The sequence below is a fragment of the Lycium ferocissimum genome, chromosome 10, assembly GCF_029784015.1.
Source record: "Lycium ferocissimum isolate CSIRO_LF1 chromosome 10, AGI_CSIRO_Lferr_CH_V1, whole genome shotgun sequence".
NCBI lineage: Eukaryota > Viridiplantae > Streptophyta > Magnoliopsida > Solanales > Solanaceae > Lycium > Lycium ferocissimum.
Window position 1 is genome coordinate 29333872 of NC_081351.1, and position 12020 is coordinate 29345891.

General features: G+C 31.6%; 1 protein-coding gene across 3 annotated transcripts; it reads right to left on the reverse strand.

Annotated features, from left to right (window-relative positions):
• Positions 1 to 697: 697 nt before the first annotated feature.
• LOC132033246 (uncharacterized) lies at positions 698 to 5011 on the reverse strand. Of its 3 annotated transcripts, none has more exons than XM_059423165.1 (3): positions 4517 to 5011; positions 2131 to 2357; positions 698 to 1121 (listed from the first exon to the last, which is right to left on the reverse strand). In XM_059423165.1, exons 1-3 carry the CDS (start codon positions 4829 to 4831, stop codon positions 1109 to 1111), a joined length of 555 nt encoding a protein of 184 aa, XP_059279148.1. In that variant the 5' UTR covers positions 4832 to 5011; the 3' UTR covers positions 698 to 1108. The 3 variants fall into 3 exon arrangements, with proteins under 3 accessions (XP_059279148.1, XP_059279147.1, XP_059279149.1); XM_059423164.1 differs by having other exon boundaries at positions 698 to 1068; positions 4517 to 4996; XM_059423166.1 differs by having other exon boundaries at positions 1059 to 1186.
• Positions 5012 to 12020: the final 7009 nt, after the last annotated feature.

The window sequence follows — 12020 nt, forward strand, 5'->3', positions numbered from 1 at the left end:
TTTTGCGAATGCTTTGTGGATGCTGATGCTATCCTGCTATTGATGAGCATCAATATAACCCCGTGCTTCCTAATGGAGGAGTGCTGGCAGTTTGCTGGTCGTTGTACTTGGTATCTGTGTACCTTTAGTAGCCTATTCGTTTCGTTTTGACTTATGTGAGACGCTATGACAAGATACAATTTAAAAAAGAAAGAAAAGATTTTTCGAACTTGTATTATTAAACACTAAGCTATAGATGTTGTGTGATAATCAATCATTTTGTTAAAGGTTAAGTAGGAGTTTAGAGTTAAATTGTCTTTAGATATAAGTTATATTTTTTAATAGAGAGAGTAAAGGAAAGCGCATGGCATGACACGAGATGAGACACAGTGAATCGTTGTATTTTGTCCTAAGAGACTGGATTAAATCCTCATTTCTTGAGTTTGAAACATATAAAGAACAATTCAACGACTTATAAGCAATCAATTACGAGATTCGTGATATTTTTTAGCTAAATTGGACCGATAGTCACCTGACTTCTTTTGCCTTTTTATTTCTTTCAAAGACGCGTTTCATCTGCTTACCCATTTGTTTCTCATGTCAAGAGGCGATGTCTTTATCAGCATTTTGGTATTTAACTTTGCTCTAATCTTTGAATAATGAAGTGTTATTTCAGTTCAATCAAGAGAAGGTAAGGTAAATGATTTAAAGCGGAAGAAGTCAAAGTAGGTAATTTGAGTACTATAATGAAGAGAAACAACATGACTTGGAGCTACCAAATAAGAAAAATAGATTTAGGGTCAACAACAAAATTAACCAACTGGCTTTGAAATGGTATTATTAACTGGGAACAATCAAAAGGAAGACCTTTGCCTTCACTAAACTTTGATCTTATGATATATCTAAATAAAGCTCTAGCAGTAGTATAAATACAAGTAAAAAAGCTTTGACCACCAAGAAGAATTGCGTTCAACCACAAGTCTGCATCTACCTTCATCTCAATAGAACCATTGCCCTCCCCATTATTGCTTTTGCTTTGTAGTCATCGTCTTCGCCTGGCTTTTCGATCCTTTTTCTTTCTCTGCTTCTCTGTTCATATTTATAACCAACCAGATCCAACAGTAGTTTGTTAGATGTAAATTCTGTTGAGAATATAATCAAATAAATAAATGTGTCCTCTCCTTGGTTCGAATTTCACCGTCACCCTCTATCAAAAAGACATGCTTAAGGTTTTAGATCATATGATCACACACTTCAACAAATTCTAATGTAGAATTAGTTTCGAATCTTAGGGATTTTAGGAAAACTTTGAACTACCCACCCTCGTGCTTAAGCTTTTAGATGAGATAGTCTCACACTTCAACAAATTCTAGTGTACAGTTTCAAATCTTAGGAAACCTTTGAACTACCCTTACACATTTTTTAAGTTGCCCCTTCAAGATAAGTTGCTTTCAAAGGAGACCCACAAAAATAACCACCCCATGTGATATAAAACAGTAAAGAGTTGCTTGTTAGAAGTAAATCCTACTGTAGATTCAGTTTCAACCTATTTTAGGAAAACTTTGAACTACCCTTCTACACTTTATTAGGTTGCCCCTTCAGGATAAGTTGTTTTCTCAGTAACCCCATAAAAGAATCATCATCTCATATGATAAAAAGCAGTAAAGAGTAGTTTGTTATAAGCAAATTCTACTGTAGATTCAGTTTCAACCTTTGGTGTTCTAGGAAAACTTTGAACTACTCTTTTTTTCAAGACTGTGATGTCCGGGCCAGCTTGCGCGCACCTCGACTAATTCAAGGGTACCGGGTTACTCTCTCTGTGATGGCTTGGACAGATAGGAAGAAATCACCAAGTGTTGTATCCTCATCTGAGATTTGAACCTAAGAACTCATAGTTCTCAGAAAAACTTTGAACTATTATTTTACAATTTTAGGTTGCCCCTCAAGAGTAGGTTTCTTTCTAAAAGCTAATTCCATAATTAATCCTCATCCGACATGATAAGAAACAGTAAAGAGAAGAACAAACATTCAAGAACCCCTTAATTTACTGTTAGAGCGGAACGTATATCAAGAACTCATACAGCCTGATCTCGACTAGTTTGGATGTTTGATATAATATACAATAAAACAAGTCTGATTGAAAAAATTTACCTTGGTTCTGTGTGCTTGTTGGAAGGTGATTCATAAGTGGAAGTGGAACGCAGGGACATTTTGGCAATCTCCGAAACAGCAGTGTCTCGGATGGCTGGTGAATCACTCGTCAAATCTAGGTACGCTGCTTGGAAAGCGTCTTGCCAGAACTTAGGCAACCTAATTCTGCTACTCTGTGTGTACACATCCCACATATGTTTCACCATTTTCTCTCTTTCCTCCAATACCTAAAAATCAGTAGATAAAATTCAACATTTTAACACACAAAATGGTGTAATTTCAAGACCCCATATAAGAAATCACATCATCTAAACTCTGAAGTAGAAAAAAAATATTAGAAAGAGGAAAGCCACAAATTAAAAAAAAAAAAAAAAAAAAGAAGCTAAATTAACCTGAAATATACCCACGTGCTCCAATCATATATCTTAAACTCAAACTAGTTAAATGAGCTTACTATAATACTACTACATCTGCAAAAATATCAACCTTTTTATTTTTTATTTTAATCTTAGTAACTTAGGATTTGCTTTATAGTAAATGACCCATCAAAGAAAATCAATTCAACATTTTAACACATGAAATGGTGAAACATGAAATCAAAGACCCTCGAAAAGAAAACTCATTATTTAAAAGTATACAAAGAAGATTAGAAAGAGTAAAAGCAAAAAAGAAAAGAACTTTTGAGCTGCATTGACCTGGAATGCACTCCTACTTGGCTAATAATACTACTACAACATCTAGCAAAAATCAATTCTTTTTCTTAACTACTTATGATTATCCCAATAGTAGATGACCTACCAAAGAAATAAAATTCAAGTTAACATTTTAACACACAAAATGATCTATTTTCAAGAGATCAAAGACCCCCACATAAAATCGGATCCATCATCTAAAGTTGAAAAAAAAAAAAAGAACAGAAAGAGGAAAAAGCAAAAAAGGAAAGGACTTTTAAGGTGAATTGACCTGAAATGTACTCCTAATACTGCCAATAATCAACTAATCTCAGTACCAAACAAGCTGAGTCTGCTAAATATACTACAAAAAATAATCTTTTTTCTTAGTTACTTATGATTTGCCTTATAGTACATCTAGCAAAAATCAATTCTTTTTTTAGATACCTATGTTTTGCCTTTTAGCAAAATAACCCATGTAGCAAAAATCAAAACCTTTTTCTTAGTTTACGTATAATTTACCTTATAGCCCATCTAGCAATAATAGATCTTTTTCTTAGTTACTTATGATTTGCCTTTAAGTAAATGAACCATCTAGCAAAAATCCAATCTTTTTCCTTAGTTACTTATTACTCCATTTGCTTTAAATGACCCATCTCGCAAAAATCAAATCTTGTTTCTTAGTTACTTATGATTTGCCTTTAAGTAAATGAACCATCTAGCAATAATCCAATCTTTTTCCTTAGTTACTTATTACTCCATTTGCTTTAAATGACCCATCTCGCAAAAATCAAATCTTGTTTCTTAGTTACTTATGATTTGCCTTTTAGCAAAATGACCCATGTAGCAAAAATCAAAACTTTTTTTCTTAGTTTACTTATAATTTACCTTATAGTAAAATGACACATGTAGCAAAAATCAAATCTTTTTTCTTAGTTAATTACTATGATTTGCCTTCTAATAAGTGACTCATCTAGCAATAATCAATTCATTTTTTTCTTAGTATACTTATGATTTGCCTTATAGTAAATGACCCCATGTAGCAAAAATCAAATCTTTTTTTCTCAGTTTACCTATAATTTGCCTTTTAGTAAATGACCCATGTAGCAAAAATCAAATCTTTTTTCTTAGTTACTTATGTTTTGCCTTTTTGTAAATGACCCATCTTGCAAAAAATCAATTTTTTTTCTTAGTTTACTTATAATTTACTAAATGACCCATCTTACAAAAAATCAATTTTTTTTTCTTAGTTTACTTATAATTTACCTTATAGTAAATGACCCATGTAGCAAAAATCAAATATTTTCTTAGCTACTTATGATTTGGCTTTTAAGTTAATGACCCATGTAGCAAACTCAAATATTTTTTTCTTAGTTATTTAAAAATCAAATATTTTTCTTAGTTACTTATGATTTGCCTTTAAGTAAATAACCTATGTAGCAAACTCAAATCTTTTTTTCTTAGTTATTTAAAAATCAAATATTTTTCTTAGTTACTTATGATTTGCCTTTAAGTAAATAACCTATGTAGCAAACTCAAATCTTTTTTTCTTAGTTATTTAAAAATCAAATATTTTTCTTAGTTACTTATGATTTGCCTTTAAGTAAATAACCCATGTAGCAAAAATCAAATCTGTTTCTTAGTTATGATTTTGCCTTTTAGCAAAATGACCCATCAAAGAAAAAAGGAAAAATAAAGGAGATTAGAGAGAGTACCAGAATATCAAGATCTTCATGGATCAAGAAATCAGAGGTATCAGATAAACGGCTGAGATTTGCAGTTGACCAGTTGAGACTTAGAGTAAGTGAGCCAGTAAACATAGACCAAAAAGCTAGCAATAAAATTGCAGCCAATACCCACAATTTGTATTTTCCTTTACCAAATAACCCATTAAATCCTTGATCTTTCTTTGCAGTTGATGTTACTGCTAATGGTGCTATTGTTGAAACTGGTGTTGTTGTTGCTGTATTTGTAGTACTACTATTTCTTGATTGAGCTTCTTCATCTTTCATTTCTTGGTATATTCTCATGATTATTTTTTTGAAGACAAAATTGAATAAAAATAAGATCTTTATGTGCAGAGGAGAGTTTTTCTGAATCAAGAAGATGATGGGAGTGTATTAAATAGAGGTGATGTTAGGACATAAGTTTAAGGAACAGCGTGTGGAAGTGAACAGAAAAATGAGAGGAGATGAAGGGATTCATAAAGTAACCACCGACAAGAGTAGAGTAGAGTGAGTGGGACAGTGCCATTAACAAATTAGTGTGTTCTCACTGTATGCAATTTTCCTTTTTTTTTTTTTTTTTTTTAAAAACTTTTTTCTTTTTGTTTCTTTTGCTTATTGGTGCATGTTCAGCCTACCGAGGACAGAACTTAGATAGGAGAATATGGATGTTGCAGTTTAGGACAGACGGTAGTTAAGCGTTATCTCTCTCCCTACAGAATATGATTGGTGGATAGTATCAACATTATCTCGTAGTTTCTTGTGCTTGGACTTTTGTTACTAGTTATTTCTCATGCTTTTGTTATCACATTATTTTGTTTTGAGTGCTATATTACGCTCTCCCTACTATTCGTCATGTCTTTTTTGCTATACCTTATTTACTTCTGTATTTTTTTGTCAAATTGTTTTGTTATGCGTTACTTAAACCAACAGTCTTTCGAAAAAAGTCTATCTATCTCACCGAGATAGGAGTATGACTCTCTACTCTCTCCAAGCTCCACTTGTAGAAATACACTGTATATGTTACTTGGGCCAAGAGTCTTTCGGAAAAAGCCTCTCTATCTTCACGACGTGAGTAATAAGCGCCTATCCTATCCTTCGCCTACTACTGCAGTAAATACACTAGATATGTTATTATTATTTTTTTCATTTTGGCGTCAGTGTATGCATTAGCCATAAGGAATGTGAAGGATAATAGAACAGGGCATGTGGGGTTTGTTGAATACATTGGACTTCTTGTGCCGTCAATGCCTTTGTGTGGGCTTTATTAAGACTTGGTGGGTCAGCTAACATTCAACTTTTGGTATCTGTTTAACGCGGTAACGAAACTAAGAAACTTTTTGACAAGATGAAGAAAATCAATATTATAATGAATCGTCGGAAGATTCAATAATATTTTATTTTGTGATTTTTTTATGTAAAAGAAGTTCAACAATTCATATACTAAAAGTTCGTTTTTGTATTGGCATTTTTCACAGGGATAATTGTACTGTTTCGGGTCTACATAGTTTCAATTTTGTCTGTAACTAGTGCTAAACCTGCCAACAAAGAATGGTGTCTCGAGTTTAAATTCTAATAGTTGATAATTTATTAATAAAAAACTTCATACCTCTTTAGAGAAGACGAATCTAAATTTATAAGATTAGTAGATCTCAAACACCGAATATTGAAAGAAGAAAAAAGCTAATGCTAGATTTGGGTTAAAACTTATCATGGTATTGTTAGGTGAACTCGGCAATCGATATACGGATGCGTGTGATTATATGATATGGATATGTGCACCTTTTTTGCTTAATTTTAAATGTAGGCCAAACCTATCATGCAAAATTACCTACGCTGTAATTAGTTCAGCTTCTTTCACTCGAACACCTCAAGCCGACCTTTATTCCATTTACATCTCAAGTGGACAACTGGTGTTTCATTTAGACACTTTTTTCGCAATCGCCTAAAATTGCAAAATGAGTGTCATCCACTCGCAATGACGTGGTAGGGTGACTAATTAAAATAGGACATGTGGCAATTGGGTGTAAAATAATAATTTAAAAATCAATTACAAGAAAAAAGAAAAGGAAAAAATTATTTTTCACCAAAATAAATAAATAAATTACCTACTTTTCTAAACCCTCCCCCACGTACCCTACTCCACCCCTCCTTCCCCGTTTCTGCTCTACTACTGCTGAGCACCATTTTTTTTTTCTTCTAATGGCTCCATTTTTATTTTTTTGTTTTCATTAGATTTTGATCCATTTTGGAAGCATATAATTCAAAATTTGGCACTAATCTATAGCCCCCATTTCATTATTTTTTTTGTTTTTAACATCCTTCAATTCGGAAATTTGATTTTCGAATTTGAAGCTTTAAGTTACGTTAATCGCGAGTTCCTCAAATCTCTCAACCAAATAGCACCAAATTTCGGATTCGAACTCCTCTCGACGTTCCGGCTTCTTTTGAGATATCACCCACCGAAAATGGAGCCCGTTTCGAGGCAACCCGAAAATTCAAATTGGAAGCTTTGAGCTTGACAATGGCGGCTTGACTTTCTTCTTCAATGGAGATATGCTACATTCAATCCAAACTAACAAACCGTTGATTTTGATAGCTCCTTCAATTGATTTTGAATTATGGAAAGGTGAAATTATGGTGGATATGGTGAAGAAAGTGGTAGGAGGGAGGAAGAAGATGAAGGAGAAAAAAAAAAAAAAAAACACAAAATTATTCTCTTTCACGCTCCAAAAAAATGTGAAGGACACGCACATTGCCACCTCTGCAAAAGGTGTCTAATAACACATTTTAATTCAAGTTCAGATGTCTAAATGGAAAAGGTCGTACTTGAGGTGTCTAAATGAAAGATCTGGAGCACCTTAGGTGGCTCCCGATGGGTTTGGCCTTAAATGTATTTAAAGTATTTGTACTAATTAGTAATATTCATATGACACTAGTCCAACACGGTTGTCTACAATACAAAGAATACATGTAGCATAAATTATCACTTGAAAGTAGTACAACTCATAATACTTCCAATTTGGGCAATATAATTAAATTCTTTCACAAAATGATACTTAGATATATATATTTTTTTTATCAAATGTATTACTACGATATAACAAGAAGATAAATTATTTGTCAAATTTGTGAACAGCTCCCTGTAAATAGCCAGAACTTTGGATAGCATTTGTGTTGTGATTAAGGATGTCAACCGGTTGGGCAAGCACCGGTTTTTGTAACCGGACCGGTTAAACCGGAACCGGTAGAACCGGTTAACCGGTTCCGGTTAACCGTTTAATTGTATACCGGTCCGGTTCCAATATTTTAGGAACCGGAACCGGTTAAACCGGTAAAACCGGAACCGGACCGGTTAAACCGGTTTAACCGGTGAAAATTAAAAAAAAAAAAAATAGCCGTTGGGCCAGCCGTTAATGGACCGTTGAACGCGGTCCATTTGCAAAAATGGCCGTTTTAAGCGGCCATTTTGTTAATTTTTGGCCCCCAAATTTTTTTTTTTTAACACTTTAACCCATCCCCCACCCCTATATAAACCCTTCTTCATTTTCATTTTAATTCACACCAATTCACTCTTCTTCATCTTTCTCTCAAATCTCAATCTCTCAATTATAATTATTTTGCAATAACTAGCCACAAAGTCTTATTATAGTTTCAACTTTCAATTATTAATTTTGCAATTATAATATTGTTGGTGGAGTTGGTGATTTTGCAACAATCCGAAGTAGCTTTGGTGGATTTGCAATTCTAGTAAATACTCGACTTTGCTGGAAATTAATCCGGCAATTTGGTACCTTCGTTCCAACTCTATCTTTATTTTTCGCAATTTAATTCTAGCAATTTAATTTACGCAATTTAATTTACGCAATTTAATTTACGCAATTTAATTTGTTGTAATTTATTTTCTTGTGATTTATTTGATTGTGATTTAAATTAATTCTATTTAATAATGTCAAAGAGATTAAGACGTGGTGCCGGTAGTAGTAGTCGTATTGTTAGAGGTGCGCTTAATGAGGAAACATTTGTGGAAGAAACACCTAATGTAGGTATTGATGTTGGTGGAAATAATCCACTTTTAGGTCATGAGGCAATGCAACAACATTTTACCGACACTTTTAATGAAGACTTAATGATGATGATGAAACACAACCCCCCGAAAATCCCATAGAGATATATGTCCGCACAATCACATACACAAGACAAACCGCCTAGAACTCGTAAGCCAACGGCTAAAATTTGGAAATTTATGACTAAGAATAGGAAAGCCAATCAGCTACATGTAACATATGTGGACAAGTATTTAGTTTTAAGTAAGGAACTGGTAAGGATGGTGGAACGGGTACACTAAATTCTCATATAAGAACCAAACATATGGATGCTTGGGGAGAGCAAACGGGTTCAAATGTGGGGGGGATTCAAATGACGATAGACCATGAACCGGTAGAAATTTTAAGTATGACAAGAAAAAAGAACGCGTAGAAATAGCTAAAATGATAGCTTATGATTGTTTACCATTTTCCTTTCCCTCGGGTTTGGGGTTTGTTACTTACATTCAACGTTGTTATAATCCGTTATTTGAGGGTATTCCTAGAAGTACTTGTAGAGCCGATGTTATAGATTTGTTTAAAAAATATAGATTTTATTTGCGCCACGTATTTAATTCTTTAAATTGTAATGTTTGTCTTACCGCTGATTTGGGTCTTAGTATTAACCATTTAGATTTTTTTGCTATTACATGTCATTGGGTTGATGACAACTGAAGTTATGCAAAAAAGAATTATAGCTTTTTTATATGACGAAGGAAAAGGTCGTCACGATGGAAAATTTTTAGCCGATTCAATGTCTACTATTATGAGATTTTTTAACATTTATAGAAAAACACTTTGTATTGCTTTAGATAATGCTTCTAATAATACAAAGGCGGTTGGTCTTTTAAAAAAAAGAAATAAACCCTCCTCTAAAAATATTTTTCATGTAAGATGTAGTTGTCACATTTTAAATTTAATTGTTAAAGATGGTCTTGAGCATTTTGATGATCTTCATGTTAAAAAGTTAGAAATGTTGCGTTTTTCTTTTCAGAATGCTAATAGGGGAAGAATTAGAGATTTTAAGAATGCTTGTGTGGAAAATAACCTTAGACCTAGGAAAATTCAAATAGAAATTGAGACTAGGTGGAACTACACTTACATTATGCTACAACAAGCATATGAGTATAGGATTCCCATACAACAAGTTCACAAAATATAATACCGATAGTCGGGATTGGTTAAATTTTATGCATTGGGAAGATGTTAAAGAATGTATTGAACTCTTAGAAAATTTTAATAATGCAACTCTTGCTTTTTCTAGACAATTTTATCCCACGTGGCGGAATTTTAGCCTACTTAGCGGAAATAGCTAGAGTTTTACAAGAGTATAAACATAAACCCGATTATCAAGTGGCTATTTTTGAAATGATAATCAAATTTAAGAAGTATTTTTTTCCCATCCCAACTTTATTTATATTGGGTTCCCTTTTAAATCCTTGTTTAAAAGCTGCCTTATACTAAAAATTTGGTTAGTCAAATTTATACATTTTTAGAAATTGAAGCGGGAACTCAACCATCTTTATTTGGCCGAACTCGCTATTGATGATGAGTTTAGAAAAGTTTTTACTCATTATTCTAGTTTGGAAGAACGTGCGGCACCCGTTGCTCACGCCCTACTACTTCTCAAAGTAGCAAAAAGGGTTTGTCGGGTTTAAAGTTTTACATTCACGATAACTTCTTCTTCTACCGCAAACTTTGATGAATATAACTTTTATTTGATGCACCCAAATGTAGATATCAACCAACTTGGATGAGGTGGACGTCTTAGCATGGTGGAAGAAGTACAAGGCAAGCTATCCGGTACTTTCAAGAATGGCTCGAGATATCCTTACGGTTCAAGTATCAACCGTGGCTTCTGAGAGCGCATTTAGCCAAGGAAGACGACAAATTGGAGACCATAGACATTCATTATCCGGCTTTAGCTTGCAAGTACTAGTGTGCATTCGAGATTGGATTAGATCGGAGCGACGCAACCAAAACTCGAAGCGGAGGAAGGCGAAGAGGAAGAAATTGAAGATTTGATAGCTAGTGGACCGGACCAAATGGAAGACTTTGAAGATATTTCCATGACCGAATATGATGTGGGGAAATTAACGAAATGGTTCAAAATTGGTGATTTTATTATTCTACTATTTTTGTACAACTCATGTATTATTTGCAAGTTAAAAAAAAATACAACTTGCAAATAAATGTTATCCAAGAATGAATAAAAATATGGCTCATTGAGCTTACTTCTATTTACTTGTGTTCATATTTTTACTTTTATTAAGTTAGGAATATACCTAAAATATACTAAGAATATACTTATAAGTATATTAAGTTATATAGTATACTTAAACATATATAAGTATATATAGTATATACTATATATAAGTATATATAGTATATAAGTAAGTATATATAGTATATGTAAGTTATACATATATATGTATAACTTAATATATATATAGTATATATATTAAGTTATACATATATTTAGTATATATATTAAGTATATATAGTATATATAGTATATATATTAAGTTATACCTATATATAAGTATATATAGTATATATAGTATATATATTAAGTTATCCACATATTTAGTATATATATTAAGTTATACATATATTTAGTATATATATTAAGTATATATAGTATATATATATATATGTATATATAGTATATATATTAAGTTATACCTATATATAAGTATATATAGTATATATATTAAGTTATCCACATATTTAGTATATATATTAAGTTATACATATATTTAGTATATATATTAAGTATATATAGTTATACACATATTTAGTATATATAGTATATATGTATATATATTAAGTTATACATATATTTAGTATATATATTAAGTATATATAGTATATATAGTATATATGTATATATATATATATATATTAAGTTATACCTATATATAAGTATATATAGTATATAGTACATATATATACATATATATAGTATATATATTAAGTTATCCACATATTTAGTATATATATTAAGTATATATATAGTATATATGTATATATATTAAGTTATACATATATTTAGTATATATATTAAGTTATACATATATATAGTATATATATTAAGTTATACATATATATAAGTATATGTAGTATATAAGTATATATACTATATATATTAAGTTATACATATATATAAGTATATGTAAGTTATACATATATATGTATACGAAAAACACTATTCCGTATTCTGTGCGACTTCTTTGTTAATTTTGTTAGTCGATAAATATTTAAACTTTAATTATAAAGTTGTATAACATATGTAAATATACCTACAATATACAAATAAATACTATAATATATATATATAATACAAAAAACAAAAAAAAAACATATTTTAAACACTCCAAACCGGACAGTTCCGGTTTGGAGTTTAAACT